A 23422-nucleotide genomic window follows, 5' to 3' on the forward strand; every position below is an offset into this window, starting at 1 on the left:
ATATAATGTCATACTTTGGCCATGGGGCCACCTTGCAAGACAATTTGCAAAGCAAAATATAAAACTGAATGGAAACTAGCGCTAACTAAACATCAATATAAAGCTAGGCCGACAAGGCCGTCATAGCTACTACAGCTGACAAACCATCAAATATACATACCAGGCCTACAAACCCAACATACTGCACTAACCAACAGGATATGTCTACAAGCCTCTACTGATAGATGTACTATGATCGGAACAGGGCCCCGACCTACCCATAACATATATACAGATATACATAAGATGTACACAACACTCTAGACCTGGTAACTCCGAAAGACATGGAGCTTACCGATCAAGCTGAACTCGGGAAACACCTACTGAGGAGATCTACTCGTCCGTCTATCTGAACCTGCATGCATGAAATGCAGCGTCCCCGAAAAAGGGACGTCAGTACGAAATAATGTACCGAGTATGTAAGGCAATAACATAACTGAAAATCGAAACTGAACTGATAATATAATAACTGGAAGTAACTGGGAGTCAAAGATGATCTGGAGATATACTTACCTGCTGATACTGACTCAACTCCTTCAATATAGTAAGTAAAATAATTGTACGGCCTTATAAGGCTCGGTATATATATAACTGCTCTGCCATAGTAGGCTCGCTCATAGGCGCTCGGCCATACTAGGCTATGTATCTCGGCCATGCTGGGCTCGCTCATAGGCGCTCGGCCACAGTAGGCTCGGTATATAACTTTCCATCTGATCAGAGGTTGCCCAATAGGGGCCTGCCCATCGATTATAGCTCGATGGTAATGAAAATACTGTAATACTGTATATATAGGCTTGCTGCTCTCTTGACTGGAAGAAGACAATACTAAAATTGAATATAGAGTCTCGATAAGGAATAATATTGTAACTTATGAGACTAGAATAGTGTGAATAAATTCATGAATATGAACTTCTCTTTTTGTCTCATTACTAACACATGTAGCTACGAGATCATGCCAAAATGAAGGAAGGCTTAGCCTTAACATACCTTATCACAATATTTCCAATCACCAACTTGATTCTTCAAACTCTAGGTTTTACCTCCAATTAGAACTTGAAAGGGAGAGAAAATCAATTAGGGTTTGTAGAAACTTTTTGGGAGGATTTTTTGCAGAGCTTATGTCTGGTTATTATGCTCTATTTTAAGTCTAATATATGAAAAAAATAGGCCCTTAAAAGGCCTCTTTGGACGACCCGAAATGGCCCATTTTTGGGCTTTCATTTAAGCAAGTAGGTGACACACCTACTTGTCACCTAGCAGCTTGCGTAGTATCGCAAAAATGCCCACATCTCATTACTCCGATGTCATATTGACAAACGGTTTAATGCATTGGAAAATAGACTCATAGATCTTTAATTTTATGGGTGGAACACCCCATAACTCTAAGTATATTGGGAGAAAATCGCAGTTACATTTGACCTAAAGTTTCAGTAAAACTTATGAATGTAACTTGTGATGACTTTCATCGACTTTTGTTCCACAACTCTCTTGACTTCAAAACATAACACACGGATGTCATACGACTAATATAAATCATAAAATAATCTCCTTATCATGTTAAGCACCCTAGTCTCACCCCAAAGGTATATGTTATAACATTCCCAACTTGTCGACTTTTGACGAAACATTATTTTCTTCAATTGCTTTAGCTTCTGAACTGTCCAACCCTCTTTGTAATTGTTGTTCATGATCTTCAATATTTTAACCTCAGAGGTAACATGATTAACTTACTTTATATACTTTTAAATATTATCTCATTTTTGGTCCTACATTAGTTTGCTTACGACGCATTTTTACGTACGAAAATATAGGGTGTAACATCACTCCCCCCTTGGGAACATTCGTCCTCGAATGTTTACTCTTAGAGACTTTGGAAAATTTTGCCAAAGTATCCTTCGTACACTAGGTTAAAACCAACCTGCACGTAGCCAGAAACATACTATGCATGCCACATATGGCCAATCTTTATAAATAGCAGCAATTTGCCTCACCGACCGTAAATCATAAATATTGAAAGTGAAAAATAAAAGCTTACCTGATGACCTGCTAGCCTACATAGAGCTATGTTGTAGCGTCCCATCTCGAACCATATCTTCAGTTTGAAATAGGTGGGGGTATTTAGACTTCATTTCTTCCTCCGATTCCCACGTCATCTCTTCTACATTCTTGCTCCTCCATAAAACCTTTACGGAAGCTATCTCCTTATTTCGTAGATTGCGGATTTGTCGGTCTAGGATGGCAACTGGAATTTCCTCGTATGACAAGTCCTCTGTAATCTGTACATCATCCGTGGGCACCACTCGGGTAGGATCGCCAATGCACTTCCGTAGCATAGATACATGAAAAACCGGATGGACAGACTCCAATTCTGAGGGCAACTCTAACTCATAAGCTACTTGGCCCACTCTCCGAATGATCCTATAAGGCCCAATATACCGTGGGCTACGCTTGCCTTTCTTGCCAAACCTCATCACGCCCTTCATAGGTGATACCTTTAAGAATACCCAGTCATTAATCCTGAACTCTAAGTCTCGTCGCCGCACGTCAGAATATGACTTCTGACGACTCTGAGCTGTCAACAGTCGCTCTCGGATAAGCTTTACTTTCTCTATGGCCTGTTGAACCAGGTCTGGCCCATATAACCCAGATTCCCCAACATCAAACCACCCTATAGGAGATCTGCACTTACGCCCATACAAAGCCTCGTACGGAGCCATCTGAATACTGGAGTGGTAACTGTTATTATATGCAAACTCGACAAGAGGTAGATGTTCATCCCAACTTCTTTTAAAATCCAACACACATACTCGTAACATATCCTCGAGCGTCTGAATTGTGCGCTCGGCTTGTCCATCAGTCTGTGGATGAAAAGCTGTGCTGAGATTCACCTGAGTCCCTAGACCTCTCTGAAATGACCTCCAAAAATGTGCTGTAAACTGAGCCCCACGGTCAGATATAATAGAAACTGGTACTCCGTGTAGCCGCACTATCTCCTTAATATATAACTTTGCATAATCTTCTGCTGTATATGTAGATCTGACCGGTAGGAAGTGAGCTGATTTCGTGAGCCTATCGACTATCACCCATATGGAATCGAACTTACGATTAGAACGAGGTAAACCCGTGATAAAGTCCATGTTTATCGCCTCCCATTTCCATGTCGGGATCTCTATAGTCTGCATTAGCCCTCCAGGCTTCTGGTGCTCTATCTTCACTTGCTGGCAACTAGTACATTGGGCGACAAACTCAGCAATGTTCTTCTTCATATCATTCCACCAGTACACATCCTTAATGTCATGATACATCTTCGTCGACCCAGGATGGATGGAATACCATGAATAATGTGCCTCTGACATAATCCTGTCTCGTAGCCCTGCTACATCTGGAACACACAAACGACCCCTATATCTGAGAACCCCATCTCCCTTTAGCTCTAACAGTGGCTTCTTCTGCTGCGGAACTCGCTCTCTCAGCTCGACCAACTCTGGGTCCTCGTACTGCCTTTCCTTGACTTCCGCTATGAGGGATGATTTTGTAGTGTTTTGGAGTACAACTCCACCATCCTCAGAATCTACTAACCGAACCCCCAACGAAGACAATTGATGAATCTCTCTAGCTAATTGTCTTTTCTTGGGCTCTACATGTGCTAAGCTACCCATAGATCGGCGACTTAAGGCATCTGCTACAACATTAGCTTTCCCTGGATGGTAGAGAATGTTAACATCGTAATCTTTCAATAACTCAAGCCATCGCCTCTGTCGCAAATTCAACTCTTTCTGCTTGAAGATATATTGTAGGCTTTTATGATCAGTAAATACATCAACATGAACACCATATAAATAATGTCGCCATATCTTAAGTGCATGGACAACCGCAGCTAACTCGAGGTCGTGGGTCGGATAATTCCTCTCGTGCTTCCTCAACTGCCTTGAAGCATACACAATTACCTTCCCATGTTGCATCAGGACACATCCTAACCCGACACCTGATGCATCACAATACACGGCATAACCCTCTAGACCCTCTGGAAGTGTTAGAACTGGAGCTGAGGTCAACCTGTTCTTAAGCTCTTGGAAACTCCGCTCACAAGCCTCTGTCCATTGAAACTTAGTTTCTTTCTGTGTCAACTTCGTCAATGGTGCCGAAAGGGAAGAAAAACCCTCTACGAACCTCCGATAGTATCCTGCTAAGCCTAGAAAGCTACGAACCTCTGTCGGAGTGGTAGGTCTAGGCCAAGATTTCACGGCCTCAATCTTCTGAGTGTCCACCTTTATCCCTTCATCTGATACAATATGCCCCAAGAATGCTACAGACTTCAACCAGAACTCACATTTAGAAAACTTAGCATACAACTTACGATCACGGAGGGTTTGGAGTACCGCTCGCAGGTGGTCCGCATGCTCATCCTCTGAACGGGAATAAACCAGAATATCATCAATAAATACTATCACGAACAGATCTAAAAATGGTCGGAATAGGCTATTCATCAAGTCCATAAATACAGCGGGTGCATTAGTCAACCCGAAGGACATGACAAGGAACTCGAAGTGGCCATATCGGGTCCTGAAGGCTGTCTTCGGAATATCTTTTTCCCGAACTCTGACTTGGTGGTACCCCGACCTCAAATCTATCTTTGAAAAGCATCTAGCCCCCTGCAACTGATCAAACAAGTCATCGATCCTTGGAAGTGGATACTTATTCTTAATAGTTACCTTGTTCAGCTGCCTATAATCGATACACATCCTCAGCGAGCCATCTTTCTTCCGCACAAATAGTACTGGTGCACCCCAAGGTGAGGTACTGGGCCTGATGTAACCTTTCTCCAACAAATCTTTTAACTGCTCCTTCAACTCCTTCAATTCGCCAGGTGCCATTCTATACGGAGGGACGGATATTGGTTGAGTTCCTGGAAGCAAATCGATGCTAAAATCAATCTCTCGCTCTGGAGGAATACCTGGAAGCTCATCTGGAAACACATCTGCATACTCTTTGACTACGGGAATAGACTGAAGTGTAGGTATCTCAGCATCTGCATCTCTAACTCGCACAATATGATAAATGCACCCTTTTGCGATTATTTTCCTCGCCTTCAGATAGGAAATAAACCTACCTCTGGGTGTTGGTGTATTACCTACCCATTCAAGGACTGGCTCACCCGAAAAATGAAATCTGGCTGCCTTTGCTCGGCAATCAACTGTGGCATAGCAAGCTGCCAACCACTCCATGCCCATGATAGCATCAAAATCCATCATCTCTAGCTCAACTAGGTCAGCTGAGGTCTGACGACTACAAATTGTCACCGTACAACCTCGGTAAACCCGTCTAGCAATAATCGATTCTCCGACCGGTGTAGATACCGCAAAAGGATCACTTAGTATTTCAGGCACTATACCAAACTTCCTCGCGACAAATGGGGTAATATACGATAAAGTAGATCCTGGGTCTATCAAAGCATAAGCATCGTGAGAGCAAATGGTTAATATACCTGTCACAACGTCTGGTGAAGACTCCTGGTCCTGTCGACCCGCTAAAGCATAGATACGGTTCTGATTACCACTTGAACTGGAACCTCTACCTCTGCCCCGACCTCTACCAGCCGAAGACTGAGACTCGCGCCCTGAAGGATGCACGGACATAGATGATCCTGTTGCTGAACTCGCTGGTTGTGCCATTCCCCCCGAATCTCTATTTGGGCAATCCCGCATCATATGCCCTGGACGCCCACATGTATAACAAGCATCAGAACCTGCTTGGCATTGGCCCAAGTGTCCTCTACCACATATGTCACACCGTGGAGGAAATGACCATGTCTGCGCAAATCCTTGCTGTCGCTGCAAACCCGATGCCCGTGAGCTCTCACCTAGTCCTGACTGAGTATAGCGGTCATACCTGTAACCCTGTAACCGAGGTGGCGGAGGCCTAGGTGGCCGTCCGAAGTACTGGGTCCTATAACTACCCTGAGATTGCTCCTGAGACCTAGGAAATCTCATCCTCTTACGTTGCCCTTGCTCAGCCCTCTCTGTACCCTGCTGCCGACGCCTACCCCTTTCTATATTCTGGGCGAATGCCTGAATCCGGGAGATATCCATACTATCCTGCAATGCAGCGGTGGCACATGCCTCGGTTAACTCTGGGGCTAACCCTGCTATAAACCTGTGAATCCTGTCCCGCATAGTAGCAACTATGGATGGTGCATATCTGGCCAATGAGTCAAAACAGAGACTATATTCTCGAACACTCATATTACCCTGCTTGAGGGCTAGAAACTGATCGACTCGAGCCTGTCGGATCTCCCGTGGTAAGTACTGGTCAAGGAAAGCATCTGAAAAATTCTCCCAAATAGCTGGAGGTGCATCACGTCCCCTGGACCTCTCCCATCCCTCGTACCAAAGGATGGCTATATCTCGGAGTCGAAAAGCTGCTAGCTCAACTGCCTCTTTCTCCGTGGCATGCATAACACGAAAGATCCTGTGAAGCTGATCTATGAAATCCTGCGGGTCCTCCCTCTGATCTGTCCCCGTGAACTCTGGGGGACTCAAAGCAATAAACTCTCGGACCCTTGAACTCCCAGACCCCTCAGAAGTTCCTGCACTAGCTGATGCCCTAGCCTGTTGCTGGGTAGCTACCAACTGTGTCAACAAATGCACCGCACTCCTCAAGTCCTGATCTGATGGAAGTGGAGGGGGAACTGGATGTGCGGTTTCCCTAGGAATCTCCGTAGTTGGTGGAGGAGCCGGTAATGGCTGAGTAGGGGTCTCGCCTTGAGCCTCAGACTGGGCCCCATCTACTGGGGGTACCCTGCTGGTCCCCTCACCTGCTGCTGTATCTCTCCTCTGGCTAGCCGTAGTCTTCCTAGTCACCGTCATCTGTGCATGCAAACACCAACACATAAGTTTAATTCAAATTTCCTATAACTCAGTTCTATAGCACGACTTAGATTTCAAAGAAGGGTAACCAACTCCTAAATGCCCTGTAGTGCCCTGCTTATATAATGTGGTGCACAACACATCTATAAACAAGACTCTACTAGACACAGCTTGTAGACTCCCTAGGATAGAACTGCTCTGATACCAAGTTTGTCACGCCCCGAACCTAGGAGCGAGACAAGCACCCGGTGCCTCACCTAACCTGGCGTACCAAATTGCGACTAAGGGACTCTGAACATATAATGTCATACTTTGGCCATGGGGCCACCTTGCAAGACAATTTGCAAAGCAAAATATAAAACTGAATGGAAACTAGCGCTAACTAAACATCAATATAAAGCTAGGCCGACAAGGCCGTCATAGCTACTACAGCTGACAAACCATCAAATATACATACCAGGCCTACAAACCCAACATACTTCACTAACCAATAGGATATGTCTACAAGCCTCTACTGATAGATGTACTATGATCGGAACAGGGCCCCGACCTACCCATAACATATATACAGATATACATAAGATGTACACAATACTCTAGACTTGGTAACTCCGAAAGACATGGAGCTTACCGATCAAGCTGAACTCGGGAAACACCTACTGAGGAGATCTACTCGTCCATCTATCTGAACCTGCATGCATGAAATGCAGCATCCCCGGAAAAGGGACGTCAGTACGAAATAATGTACCGAGTATGTAAGGCAATAACATAACTAAAAATCGAAACTGAACTGATAATATAATAACTGGAAGTAACTGGGAGTCAAAGATGATCTGGAGATATACTTACCTGCTGATACTGACTCAACTCCTTCAATATAGTAAGTAAAATAATTGTACGGCCTTATAAGGCTCGGTATATATATAACTGCTCTGCCATAGTAGGCTCGCTCATAGGCGCTCGGCCATACTAGGCTATGTATCTCGGCCATGTTGGGCTCGCTCATAGGCGCTCGGCCACAGTAGGCTCGGTATATAACTTTCCATCTGATCAGAGGTTTCCCAATAGGGGCCTGCCCATCGATTATAGCTCGATGGTAATGAAAATACTGTAATACTGTATATATAGGCTTGCTGCTCTCTTGATTGGAAGAAGACAATACTAAAATTGAATATAGAGTCTCGATAAGAAATAATATTGTAACTTATGAGACTAGAATAGTGTGAATACCGTCCCGTGAGTTCTTACAAGTATAGAACGACTTACCATGAATTTACAGCAGACAAAATGGATGAAAGAGAGCAGTAAACTCACCTTATTTGTTGGATAACTCAGCTCCTATCTTGGTTCTTCAAACTCTAGGTTTTACCTCCAATTAGAACTTGAAAGGGAGAGAAAATCAATTAGGGTTTGTGGGAAATTTTTGGGAGGATTCTTTGCAGAGCTTATGTCTGGTTATTATGCTCTATTTTAAGTCTAATATATGAAGAAAATAGGCCCTTAAAAGGCCTCTTTGGACGACCCGAAATGGCCCATTTTTGGGCTTTCATTTAAGCAAGTAGGTGACACACCTACTTGTCACCTAGCAGCTTGCGCAGTATCGCAAAAATGCCCATATCTCATTACTCCGATGTCATATTGACAAACGGTTTAATGCATTGGAAAATAGACTCATAGATATTTAATTTGATGGGTGGAACACCCCATAACTCTAAGTATATTGGGAGAAAATCGCAGTTACATTTGACCCAAAGTTTCAGTAAAACTTATGAATGTAACTTGTGATGACTTTCATCGACTTTTGTTCCACAACTCTCTTGACTTCAAAACATAACACACGGATGTCATACGACTAATATAAATCATAACATAATCTCCTTATCATGTTAAGCACCCTAGTCTCACCCCAAAGGTATATGTTATAACATTCCCAACTTGTCGACTTTCGACGAAACATTATTTTCTTCAATTGCTTTAGCTTCTGAACTGTCCAACCCTCTTTGTACTTGTTGTTCATGATCTTCAATATTTGTAACCTCAGAGGTAACATGATTAACTTACTTTATATACTTTTAAATATTATCTCATTTTTGGTCCTACATTAGTTTGCTTACGACACATTTTTACGTACGAAAATATAGGGTGTAACACCGGCTGCTCGCGACTCTAACAGGAGGCACTAGTGCCTGCTCAATTGATCCAGCAGAACATGTCCTCACCATCTGAGAGAGAAGAGAAGAGTAAAGATTAAAACTTCAGGATAAACAAATTTGCAATAATGAATGAAATAAAGTGAAGTTTCCTAACAGTCCGGTAGCCTCCCGAACATAAGTACAGACGTCTCCGTAACTATCCACAAGACTCTACTAGACTTGCTCATGGCTCTTAGAATCTATGAACCTAGAGCTGTAAAACCAACTTGTCATGAACCAAAAATCCCACCAATGGCCGTGTTGGCACCTATCCTCCAAGGCTAGGTAAGTTAAATACACAATAATAGAAAAATAGCAAAATACGATAGAATATGTGAATTTACCTTAAACAGCGGAATGAAGCTCCTACAAGTCAATACCGTGGTACATAAGTCAAATTCGCAAAACCAAGTAGTATAGAGTCATAAACTCTAAAACGAATAGATAACGAATCTCAGAAGTACAATACCGTCTAAAGTAATACAACAATATGAAATAAGGGAAGGGGACTCCAAGGGTCTGCGGCCTCCATGCAACACTACCTTGAATCTTCTCTAACAATCAAAACTCACTCACGAGGTCCACTGCTATCAACACCCGGATCTGCACAAAAATGCGCAAAAGTATAGTATGCGTACGAGACAATATGTACTTAGTAAGTATCAAGACTAACCTCGGTAAAGTAGTGACGAGGTTCAAGTCATGTGATACTCACTAGCCGAAGAACTTGTGCATTATATCAAATAACTGGAAACAAATATATATCAAGATGTAGTACCATAAAATCAATGAAATAAGAGTTATCAACTCATCACAGGTAAATAAGTTTTGGCAAAAGAATTTATCAGTAATAAATAGAGGCATAGAGCATGGTAAAAGGAATGTGAAATCATGTAAATTGCATGACAAAGCATAAAGATTTAACTTGCATGATAACAAATGCCACCCTTATACTATGCTCATCATCAATAGAGAATGCCACCCTTATACTCCATACATCATCAATCAAGAATGCCCCCTTATACTCCACACATCATCAGTCAAGAATGCCACCCTTATACTCCCTATCAAAATCAATCACATCGATCCAGGTACCACAATCCGCGCGTAACCATCAAGAGAGAAATATAAGAGGGCGGCCCTAGGGGGATGAATCTAAATCCACACGTTGCACGGTAAAAACCTCGTGCCATAACAATAACGATATCATCATAATCGAGAATTCCACCCTTATACTCCACACATCATACACATCAAGAATTCTACCCTTATACCACACACATCACCAAAATGGCAATATCTGCACAGAAAAGACCTCGCACTAACACCCAATCAATCTACTCAATATGTCCATGCCATGATACTAACAAATTCAAGATAGCAAACTATAATCAAGAGACATATTCTCACAATTTCATCAATAATATGCACAAGTACATGGAAATAATAAAGTGCAGATGTGTGCTCAGGATATAAGACATGACTACAACTAAATCAATTTAGCAATGATTCCACAAATGCCCATTTGTAAGGCCCCACGAAATTTTTCCTAAAAATCGGGGTTCCGTGATGCCGGGGTAGGCGTAGAGGTTAATAATAGGGTTTAGACTTTTTGGATTGAACAGTGTGCTGGGGAGTTGGAGGAAACTATTTGGTAGAAATAGGCATTTCTGCGGCCGCATAATCACTCTGCGGGCCACAGAATGGCCGCATAATCACTCTGCGGGCCGCAGAGTGGAGAAGCTACTTGGGCCATTTTTTATGTCAATTTTGCGGCTAATTATGTGACCGCTGACCATTTCGCGAGTTGCACAATCAACCGTAGAAGTTTTGCGAAGGGAGGTTCTGCGGCGCATTATGCGATCGCAGAACAGGTCTGTGGGCCGCATAACTACCGCAGACCCAGGCAGATGTTTTCTAGTTTTTGATACCAAATTGTGCGGCCGATATGCGGACCGCATATCCATTCTGCGGTTGCATATGCGACCACATACCCTGTTCCGCAGTTTCATAATTGGATTTTTAAACCCGACCCTATTTCATTAGAACATATGCCATAGTCCATTTTTGAGCATATTTCTGATATTTTTAGAGTGAAAAAGAGTTCTTAGAGTGCGGAAGTAACCTTCAACCTAATATCCAAAAATTCTTGCTCAATCCTTGAAGATTATCAAGGGAAGTCTTCATCCTAAAGTTAAGATTCTACACCCTAACCCTCAATTTTTAATTTTGTCTAGAATTGGGTAATTAGCAAGATAGGTTTTGGGCATGGGAGTTGTTATCTTGCATGCATATGTTATCAAAGAATATGGGGAGGTTTTGAGCTAAACATGGTAGAGAATGGGTTGGGGAATGTTGGAATCTTTCACGAAAGGGCCTTAAAAACATTAATGTGCACCTAGTGTTCGATAAAATACTCAAATGAGCTAGAACCATGATCATCTTCCTAATTTTGGTCCAACTTTTATATTTCTAAAATAGATCAAAGTGCTAAGAATTCTGGAACATTTTAAAGTTTAAAGGAAGCTCAATTGAGGTATGTTGGCTAACCCCCTTCTTCTTAGAATCAAATCCCACGGTGTTCATGTAATTGGTGTGAGTCCAAAATTGATCATTATAGAATTGACTATTCCTAATGTGTTTGTGTTGAAGGATGTACATTCAATATTTATTCTAAATGCTTCATCATGTCATCTTGCCATTTGAGGATGTGTTCAAAATGTGGAATATGTGTTAGAAATGTTAAGACTTCATGTCAAGATCGAATAAAGGTTGTTATGACAAATTGTATGAAAAGCATCTATGTGCCTAAGATTCCCAAATTGCTGATATGTGAATTTAATGTCATGAATGGGAAACCTTATTATTGTTGATAATGATAATGATGTTTAAATGTGGAAAGGGGATTTGGAATTATGAAATACGGCCAAGTACCAAGAATGACTTCATAATTGTGGCCACTAGTGCCAATGAATTGAAAGGATGTGGAAAAAGTATGATGTGAGATGATTGACTGAAAAAGGTAATGTCTCGGGTGACACGGCCTAGCTGATCGGTCCGTGATCGGATGCCATGCTGCACACATGGTGGTAACTGTGCTGGAAATTTATAAACTGAATAAGCTAATGTCTCGGATGAGACGACCTAGCCGATCGGGCCGTGATCGGACGCCATGCCGCACACATGGTGGTAACTGTGCTGGAAATTATAATGAAATTGTGGTTATGGTTGATGTCTCAAATGAGATGACCTAGCCGATCGGGTCAAGATCAGACTCCGTGTAAGAATACGGAGGTATTGTGAATTATGGTATATCGACTCTAAAGATCACCCAACCTAATAACATGAAAATTGACTTGAGAACTTATGTGATCCTTACTTGATGTTTTAGTATTGTTTGGAGCTCTTATTGAACTCATGACTGTTTCCCCCTTGTATTATTATTCATTCTATTGAGATGGTGTTTAGTTTTACATACTAGTACTATTCGACAGTACTAACGTCCCTTTTGCCGGGGGCGCTGCATCTTTAAATGGATGCAGGTGGTTCTATGGCAGGAAGTGTTAATCAACGATAGTGGTACATCCTCTTCCCAACAGACTTGGTGAGCCCCACTTCATCTCGGGGTCATGTATTATATCTTTTGTTCATATTATTATCACGTTTTGCGGTATAGCCGGGGCCTTGTTGCCGGCACTATCATAACACTCCTTTGTATCTTTTAGAGGCTCCGTAGACACTATGTGGCTTGTACATGGGTGCTAGAAAAGTCAAATAGATTATGTTGTGTTTTGATCTCTTGTTCCACTCGAATCATAAGAATATGTGTATCTTGAAACTAAAAAATGATGTAACCAATGAGACGATTTAGTATTGTATATATGATCTTCCTACTGTCTAAATTATGAAATCATGTCTTCTCTTAGTCATGGGTGAGTTGGGTAGAAAGTATCTAACAAGCTTGCTCGACCGGGTTCGCTCGGTTGAGCGCCGGTCGCGCTCCCCGAGGTTGGGGCGTGAAACCATTTTTGCTAATTAGGAAACAATAATCCTAAAACATGATCTCTAGTATGAAAGGATAAGCCCACGTAGTCATACAAAGGATTACAATATGTATCATAGAAAGCACATAATAAAATTAAGGGATAGAGTCTAATTCGATCATTATTCATACATAGCATCTGCCTATACGCTCGTTACCTCGCATATACGTCATTTTACATATAGAGAAATTAGACAAATAAGGTCCAATCCTAAGGGTTATTCCCTCATACAAGATTATGCATGATACCTACCTCAAACCGGCCTAATCAACACTCTAACATCGCCTTTCCCTTAAAAACCACCTCCGACCGGCTTGAATCTAGTAAAAAAATAACTCAATAATGTCAAACAAAACCATAAGAATCAATTCCAAACAATAAAGCTTCAATCTTTAATCAAATCCTCAAAAGTCAACAAATGTCAACTCGGGCCCACATGGTCAAAACCCGAGTCAAGGGTAATACAGAATCAGATCGAAAACACAGATTATGCAAAAATACACGAAATCAAAATAAGATAGGAGATTAGGGTTTAAAATAGAGAAAGACAATAATCTAAATACCCCTTGAATTCCTATAATAAACACTAATCTAGGAAGAACAAGAACAACTAATGCGGATTAAGCTAAGTAGGAATGCAATTCAAAGCCCCTAGTAGATATATCAACTAGAACAAGAAATTAAGATTCAAATACAAAGATAATGCAAGAGTATAAACATGAACTCATACATGATAAACTTAACATAGATAATCTAGAAAACGTGGTAAATAAAGAGAAAATAAAGATACCCTAATCCTCTTATGGTTTGGTCTTTGGTTTATCAATACATCATAAATCTTCCTTTCAAAATTAGATGAAGGAACTATTTATATGATGCTGACTTGGAAATCAACCTTTATCACGACCCAAAATTCACCTAGTCGCGATGACACCTAACCCAACCCGCTTGGTAAGCCAAACTATAGTTACACAATTCTAATAAAAATAATAAGTAGCTAATAAGTGAAATAACTAAATTTCCATACAATATTTCAAGGATTGGTAGTACAAGTCATGAGCCACTAAGATTCAGATTTACAAAGCTGGTACAAAGATAAATACAACATATGTTTGGAATTTACATAAACAGAGTAAGAATCTAAAACAACCAAGGACAAATGGTAGCTTATATCTGGAGAGCAGGTACATCTTCAATGCCAGCTTCCATCATCCACAGCAACTCAGCTCCAAGATCTGCACGCAAGGTGCAAAAGTGTAGTATGAGTAAAACTGACCCCATGTACTTAGCAAGTATCATAACTAAACTCGACAAGGTAATAATGACAAGAATTATAAATGATACTCGCTAATAACCTATTCAGTTTATAAATCTCAAAAGTACAAAACAACAATATTATCAAGTCATAAATCAGATATTAGACACCTTGGTGCCCAAAGATAACATAACATGCTCTGTTTTAGTTAACAAATCCTGCATTTAGAGAAGATATGCGTCCCATATCACTAAATCGTCAAACTTGCATATAGAGAAGATATGCTTGAAATAAACAAGTCAAGTCACACGGGTTCACATATGATGAAGATATGTACCGTGTCTCATCTCATGAAGTAAGGTAGCATTTTAACATCAAATCTATGAATTTCATGGTAGAACTTAGGGGTTTTGGGTAGAATTTAGGAATTTTAAAAAATTGAGATTTAGATCTCGAATTGAGGTCGGATTTCGAAACAAATAACATAACCGGGTTCAGGAGTGAATGAGTAATCGAGATTTGGTTCGAATCTCTGCTTTTGACTAAGTGGGCCAGGGTTGATTTTTTTAATTTAGCTAAATATTAAACTGTTTTTATTCGTGGGTAGTTTCTAAAGCTTATTTGGAATTGTTTGAATAATAATTGGTTAGATTTGGTTGGTTTGGAGGCTTGTTCGAAAGGAAATGTCGTGGTTGATAATTGATTTGGTCGCAAAAAGAGGTAAGTGTCGTGTTTAACTTTGACTTGAGAGAATTAGGACTTGTTTGGACTATTTGCTATGTGAACTATGTATGAGGACGACGTATGTACGAGGTGACGAGTGAATATGCTTAGTTATGGGTTCAAGCATATGGGTTGGGATATTTACCTTTATGTCATCATTTATTTTATGTTATATCTCATTACATGCTTTGATTGCTACATGTCCTTTCTTCTTATTCATGCCTTATTGTTATTTGTCATTTTGTAATAATCCGACTGTTTCTCTAGCATGTCGTTTGGTGATTTGTGACCTTGAGTAGCTTCACTTTATATATTATGACTTGCGCGTCTAGTTGGCTTTTATTTTTGGGAGGTTCGGAGTTGGTTTGGAAGAATAATTCTCAAATTGGAAGCTTTAAATTGGAAGAATTGACCAAGGTTAGACTATTGAGTAAAAGACCTTAGAATCGGGATTTGAAGGTTCCTATAGGTCGCAAGATGATTTCTTACTTGGGCGTATATTTGAGTCGAGTATCTGATGGTCCATGAGCGTTTCGACGCTTAATATCAGAAGTTTGCATTTTGAGGGTTTTAAAATTATCTAAGTTTGATTTAGGGTGTACTTTGGTGTTATCGGACTCCGGGGGTGTTCTGGGACCTTGGATAGGTTCATTTTATTTATTGGAACTAGTGCATGAAGTTTGGTCATGATCTGGAATGTCTAAGTATGATTTGGACCCGTTCATCGAAGTTTGAAGGTTTGAAAGTTAAAAGAAGGATATTGATCGTCGATTCATGATTTTGATATTATTCGCAGTGTTTTGAGCCTTTGGATAAGTTTAGATAAGGTATTGTGACTAGTTGGTATGATTGGAAGGGTTCCAGGGGGCCCCGGTTATGTTTCGAGATAGTTTCGGACAATTTCTCTATGTTTTGCAGCTGCTGGTTTTTGGTGTGCTTGGTTATGCATCACGATCGCGGACGAAGGGTCACGATCGCGAAAGGTAAAGTGGACTGGTGAAGACTTTGTTCTTCGTGTTCATGAAAAGCTTATCGCGATCGCGGAGCTTGATCAGCTTATTCTTCGTGTTCGCATGATGAGGGTCGCGAATGCGACATGTTTAGTGGGTTGGACTGGGTTTGGATGATTGTTCATCGTGATCGTGTGAGATGGTTTGCTATCGCGTACGATATATTCTGAGGATGTAGATTTTGTCCTTCGCATTCGTGTAGCTAGGCTTGCATTCCCGTAGGCTTGGGCAGGCTGAGCATCACGATCGGGAGTTAGCATGATTTTTGGGCGTGGCTGATTTGTCCTTCGCGATCACATAGGAGTTTTCATGACCGTGAAGAAGGGTCACCTGGGTAAAATATAAGGTTGAAAACGGGACTTGGCTTATTTTCATCTCTTTGCTTACATTGGAGCCGATTTTGGGGCAATTTTGAAGAGCCATGTTTATCAGCTATCATGAGGTAAGTGATTTTCTAGTCATTGTGAGTTAAATACATAGATTATATATGGATTTTAACATGAAAATTGGTAGAGCTCATGAGAGTTTTAAAAAAAAATTAGAAATGGTATTTTTGAGTTTTGACCACGAAATTGGACATTGAATTAGAAATAAATAATTAATTTGAATTCGTGGTGCTATGGGTAATGTTTATCTTTGAAATATTTTTGGAATTTGGGCATGTGGGCCCAGGGGTTGACTTTATTGACTTTTCGGCGGAGATGGGAATTATTTTTAATTGATTATGTTATGCGTTTTTGGATATATTTTGATTACTTTACGCGTTGTTTGACTATATTCGATTGTTTGGCATTGGTTTGAGGAGTTAGAGAGGCGTTGGAACCGGTTATCGAATTTTGGAACGAGGTAACTCTCATGTCTAACCTTGTGAGGGGGAATTTACCCCGTAGGTGTTATATTTGTGTAACGACCCGGTCGGTCATTTCAAGAGTTGTAGCCCTGTTCCCCCATTTACTGTACATTTTGTACTTTATTGCTGTTATATGAGTTGTCGGAGTAGTCAATTCGGGTCCGGTGATATTTTACAATGCAATGAGACACTTAGTCTCAAGATTGAAAGCTTAAGTTAAAATGATTGACTGAATATTGATCTTTGATTAAATGACTCCGAAACGGAGTTTTGATGGTTTTGTTAGCCCCGTTAGGTGAATTTGGACTTAGGAGCATGTCCGGATTGTGATTTGGAGGTCCGTAGTGGAATTATGCTTGAAAGGCGAAAGTTTTAATTTTTGGAAAGTTTGACCGGGAGTGGAATTTTTGATATCGGGGTCGGATTCTGATTTCGGAAGTTGGAGTAGGTCCATAATATTGAATGTGACTTGTGTGCAAAATTTGGGGTGAATCGGACGTGTTTTGACAGGTTTCGGTATCGTTTGTAGAAATTGGAAGTTCTATTCTTATCGTGTTTGAGGACTTGATGCTATGTTTGGTTGAGGTTCCAAGGGCCTCAGGTTGATTTCGGATGGTTGTCGGATCGATTTGAAGTTTGAGAGGAATGTTGAAGCTCACCAGCTTCTGGTATAATCGCACCTGCGGAGTGGGGATCGTAAGTGCATTCTCGTAGAAGCGAGAAGGGAGCTGCAGAAGCGGCCCGAGAGGAAGTGAGCAGAGGTCGCAGGTGCGAGGTTATTTCCGCACCTGCATGATCACATATGCGGCGTTAAGAGAGCAGAAGTGGAGGGCTCGCAGGTGCGATGGGGAGTTCCGCACCTATAGATGCATAGATGCGAGGCGAGGACCGCAGAAGCGGAGGCCCAGCTCCAGTGGTTCACCGCAGAAGTGGAATTTTGGTCGCTTTTGCGACACCGCAAATGCGGTTAAGTGTCCGTAGAAGCGGAAAGGCTGGACAGAAAGTTAAATACAAGGATCCGCGATTTTGGCTTCATTTCAAACATTTCAAGCACGGTTTAGGCGAGTTTTGAGAGGGTTTTCGAGGGGATTCTTGAGGTAAGTCCCTTGTGCTCATTTTTGATCAATAATACTGCTTCCCAATTGATTTTCCCACCTAGTTGGTGTGTATTTAAGGTTTAAATTGGGAGTTTGAGGCTAGGGATTTGGAGGGTTTGATTTGGGGATTTGGGTGAAGATTTGGTGTCGGATTTTGTTAAATTTGGTTGGATAGACTCCTGGTTGAGTGGGCTTTCGGGTTTTGTAACTTTTATCGAATTTCGAGATGTGGGCCTGGGGGCCGGCTTTTGAGCCGATTTTTTATTTTGATTAATAACTTAGCATTTTCTTATGGAGTTGATTCCTTTAGCCCGTATTGATTTTATCGCAATGTTTATGGTTAGATTCGAGGTATTCAGAGACCGTTTAGAGAGGCAAGGGTGTGTTGGAGTAGAGATTTGCTCGTATTGAGGTAAGTAACAGTTCTAAATTTGGTTATGAGGGTACGAAACCCCGTATTACGTGTCATGTATTTTGTTTTGAGGTAATGCACATGCTAGGTGACGGGCGTGTGGGCCTGCACAGTAGGAATTGTGACTTGGTCAGTTCCGTGGAACCGTGTAGTTGTATAATCTGTTGTTATCTGTACATTCTCCATGTAGTAGAGAAATTGAATCACAAATCGTGTTTAGACTATGTGTTGGCACTGTAGGGACCCATAGAGGTCGTATATATGTTGAATTATATGCTAAATTGTTGTTTTGTACTCAGTCACAGTTTTACTTGTTTATTATATCTCAGTCTCTATTGTTCCTTGCTGATACATTATATCATTCTGTTGGGGTTGACTTTCATGACTACTGAGAGCCCGAGAGACTGGAGAGATTTATGACTGAGTGAGGCCGAGGGCCTGATTGTGAGATAGTAATACTATAGCACGTGAGTTGTCCGTGCAACACGTGAGTTATCCGTACAGATCCAGATATTATACTATAGCACGTGAGTTGTCCGTGTTGATTATAGCGCTTGGGCTGAAGTAGCCCCTCCGGAGTCTGCATACACCCCTAGTGAGCACAGGTGCCTATTGAGTGCGAGTGCCGAGTGCTGAGTGAATAGGAGGGCTGAGTGACTGTGGCCCTGAGAGGATGCATTTGATTTCATTATTGTTGCACTTAGCTGCCATGTATCACTGTCTTGAAATTTCTAAAATATATTACACTCTGTTTCACTTAAACTTGTCATGGAATAACTGTTTGACCTAATTTATCGAACTTGAGAGCATGCCTACTTTCTTTTGTTGAAATCATCGTAATTGAATTATAACTGTGAAGCTCGTCACTACTATCTGTTCTTTATTTATTCTTGTTACTCATTGAGTTGGTTATACTCACGCTACACCCTACACCTTGTGTGCAGACCCAAGTGCATCCGGTCACGGTGGTTGCTGAGTTGAGGAGTTCGGATTCTCGGAGACTATCGAGGTAGCCTCTTGGAGTTTCGCAGACCTTGTTTCTCCTTCCCTATCTTTCCACTTATTGTATTTAGTTTCAGACTATCATAGACAGTATTTTCCGGACTTGTGATATATTGATGCTCATGTACTCAGTGACACCCCGATGTTGGGAATTTCCACGTTGTATTTTGGGTTCCTTTCCCGTTTATCAAATCTTTTATTGTTTAAACTGCTTAAATTCGTTTTTTATTAAAAGTGTTGGAAATATTTTTGAATGTCGGCTTGCCTAGTACCACAATAGGCGCCATCATGACATGTTAGGATTTTGGGTCATGACAAGTTGGTATCACAGCCTAAGTTACATAGGTACAGAGACGTCTGTACTTATCTTCGAGAGGCTGCCGAACCCATAGGAAATTTCACATTCTTGTATTCTTGTCATGCAGATTAGTTGTTTTCGGTAACTAAACTTCTATATTCTATTCTCTCACAGATGGTGAGAACACGTGCTACCAGATAGGATGGACAGCCACTAGTACCACAAGCTAGGGCCATAAGAAGCCGAGATCGCGGTAGGGGTAGAGGTGCAGCTCGTACAACAACTAGAGCAGCACCTGCAGATCCACTAGTTTCTCTAGCTTAGGAGCAATTTCCAGATGTAGTTGAGCCAGTGAGGCCTCAGGCACCAGCTGTGCCAATTGTGACTCCAGGCCTTTAAGTGGCGTTGGCCCAGATATTGATAGTTTGCAATAATCTTGCTCAGGTGGTTTTGGCTCAGGCCGCACCAGCCACTTCTCAGGCCGGGGGAGGTATTCATACCCCCGCTACCCGTACTATAGAGCAGGCGATGCAGGGACTTCAGATACCGGAGGTACTACCCGCTCAGCCGGTTGTAGCTGCTCAGGCCCCAAGGGTCCCAATTATGGCTGATGTTGAGTAGAGGATACTTGAGAGATATGGGAGGCTCCGGCCTCCATCATTTAGCGGTTGCTGAGTCGGAGAATGCCCAGGGCTTCTTGGACAAGTGCCATCGGATGCTTCGTACAACAAGTATTCTGGAGACTAGTGGAGTCTCGTTCACTACTTTTTAGTTTTCTAGGGCTGCCTTCAGATGGTGGGAGGCTTATGAGAGGCGCATGTCGGTTGGTGCGGCACCACTTACATGGCAGGAGTTTTTCGTTCTCTTTTTAGAGAAGTTCGTGCTGCAGTATCGTAGGGAGGAGCTGCGCAGACAGTTTGAGTAGCTTCGGCAGGATGGCATGTCTGTGACCCAGTACGAGATGAGGTTTTTTGAGTTTGCTCGTCATGCAGTTTGGTTGGTTCCCATCGATCGGGAGAGGATCATGAGGTTCATTGATGGCCTCACGTATCAGTTGTGGTTGCTTATGACTAGGGAGAGGGTATCTGGTTCCACTTTTGACGAGGTGGTTGACATTGCTCGGCAGATAGAGATGGTCCGTAGCCAGGAGCATGGTGAGAGAGAGGCCAAGAGGCCTCGAGGTTTGGGCGGTTTTGGTGGTGTGCCTTCTAAGGGGCAGTCCTACCACAATAGGGGTCGTCCTTATAGGCCCGCTCAGACGGCCCGTCTAGCTCATCGTGGTGCATCAGCTAGCCACAGTTCTTATAGTGCTCTCTCAGGCCAGTCTTCATTTAGTGCACTACCAGCACAAAGTTCTCACCATGCCTCGCCTGCTCAGGTTTTTACAGGTAGTTCCGCAGGTTATCAGGAGGGGTTGTTTCGCCTGCTCAGGTTTTTACAGGAGGGGTTGTTTCGAGTGCGGAGATTTTAGTCATATCAAGAGAGATTGCCCTAGGTTGTTGAGTGGGGCTCCATAACATAGTTCTTGGCCGATGGTACTAGCACCAATAGTTACACCACCCACTTAGCCAGCTCGGGGTGGGGCTCGGTCTACTAGGGGTCGCCCTAGAGGGGGAGGCCGATCAGGTGGCTGTTAGGCCTGATTCTATGCTATCCCTGCCAGACCAGATGTTGTTGCCTCCGACGCAGTGATCACAGGTATTGTCTCAGTGTGCCACAAGGAGGCCTCTACATTATTTGACCATGGTTCCACTTATTCGTATGTATCATCGTATTTTGCTCATTATCTGGATATGCCCCGTGAGTCCTTAGTTTCATCTGTTTGTGTATCTATGCTAGTAGGCGATACTATTGTTGTGGACCATGTATATCAGTCGTGTGCACTGACTATTGGGGGATTGAAGACTAGAGCGGATCTCTTATTGCTTAGTATGGTAGACTTCGATGTGATCTTGGATATGGATTGGCTGTCTCCATATCATGTTGTTCTGGATTGTCATGCTAAGACCGTGACATTGGCGATGCCAGGGTTGCCAAGGATCGAGTGGAGGGTTTCTCTAGACTATGTTCCCAGCAGAGTGATTTCATATTTGAAGGCCCAACGGATGGTTGGGAAGGGTTGTTTATCTTATTTGGCCTTTTCAAGGGATGTTGGTGCTAATTCTCCTGCTATTGACTCTGTTCCGGTGGTGCGAGATTTTCCGTAAGTGTTTCCTGCAAACCTGTCGGGTATACCGCCTGACAGGGATATTGATTTTGGTATTAAATTGGTGCTGGGCACTCAGCCTATTTCTATTCCACCATATCGTATAATCAATGCACATTCTCATGTTCTGGTTGGGGTGCACCGGTTCTGTTTGTGAAGAAAAAGGATGGTACCATGAGAATGTGCATTAATTATAGGCAGTTGAGCAAAGTTACAATCAAGAACAAGTATCCTCTGCCGTGCATTGATGATCTATTCGACCAGCTTCAGGGAGCGAGGGTGTTCTCTAAGATTGACTTGAGGTCTAGGTATCACCAGTTGATGTTCGGGACTCGGATATTCTAAAGATAGCATTCAAGACCCGTTATGGTCATTATGAGTTCCTTGTGATGTCTTTTGGGCTGACCAATGCCCCAGCAACATTCATGCACCTGATGAACAATGTATTTCAGCCTCATCTTGACTCGTTTATCATAGTGTTCATTAATGAATCCTGGTATACTCTCGTAGCCAGGAGGAGCATGCCCAGCATTTGAGGATTGTGTTGCAGCGGTTGAGGGATGAGAAGCTTTATGCTAAGTTCTTTAGATGTTACTTTTGGCTTAGTTCAGTGGCGTTCTTGGGGCACGTGGTGTCCAGTGAGAGAATTCAGGTGGATCCAAAGAAGATAAAAGAGGTTCAGAGTTGGCCTAGACTGTCCTCAACTTTGGAGATTCAGAGCTTTTTCGGCTTGGCCGGTTATTATCGTCGCTTCATGGAGGGTTTCTTGTCTATTGCATCACCTTTGACCAAATTGACCCAGAAGGGTCTTATTTTCAAATGGTCGGATGAGTGTGAGGAGAGCTTTTAGAAGCTCAAGACCGCCTTGACCATAGCTCCAGTTCTAGTTCTACCTTCAGCTTCTGGTTCTTACACAGTATATTGTGATGCTTCTCGGATCGGTATTGGGTGTGTCTTGATGCAGGGAGGTAGAGTGATTGCTTGTGCTTTGCGTCAGTTGAAGCCTCATAAGAAGAACTACCCTGTCCATGATTTGGAGTTAGCTGCCATCGTTCATTCATTGAAGATTTGGAGGCATTATCTCTATAGTGTGTCTTGTGAGGTATTTACAGATCATCGGAGTCTCTAGCATTTGTTCAAATAGAATGATCTGAATTTGAGGCAAGGGAGATGGTTGGAGCTGCTAAAGGACTATGATATCACTATTCTGTATCATCCCGGGAAGGCCAATATGGTGGCCGATGGCTTGAGTAGAAAGGCAGTGAGTATGGATAGCCTTGCATTCATTCTTGTCGGTGAGAGACCTCTTGGAGTTGATGTTCAGGCCTTGGCCAACCAGTTCGTGAGATTAGATGTCTCGGAGCCCAGTCGGTGTCTAGCTTGTGTGGTTTCTCTGTCTTCTTTATATGATCGCATCAGAGAACGCCAG

The 23422-nt window shown here is 42.2% G+C and overlaps 1 protein-coding gene across 1 annotated transcript; it reads left to right on the forward strand.

Annotated features, from left to right (window-relative positions):
- Positions 1-21892: 21892 nt before the first annotated feature.
- On the forward strand, positions 21893-22843 carry LOC138902604 (uncharacterized mitochondrial protein AtMg00860-like). Its single transcript, XM_070190488.1, has 2 exons — positions 21893-21990; positions 22504-22843. The coding sequence occupies exons 1-2, from the start codon at positions 21893-21895 to the stop codon at positions 22841-22843; spliced, it is 438 nt and encodes a 145-aa protein (XP_070046589.1).
- The last annotated feature ends 579 nt before the right edge of the window (positions 22844-23422 follow it).

This window comes from Nicotiana tomentosiformis, chromosome 12 (assembly GCF_000390325.3).
Source record: "Nicotiana tomentosiformis chromosome 12, ASM39032v3, whole genome shotgun sequence".
Classification (NCBI taxonomy): domain Eukaryota; kingdom Viridiplantae; phylum Streptophyta; class Magnoliopsida; order Solanales; family Solanaceae; genus Nicotiana; species Nicotiana tomentosiformis.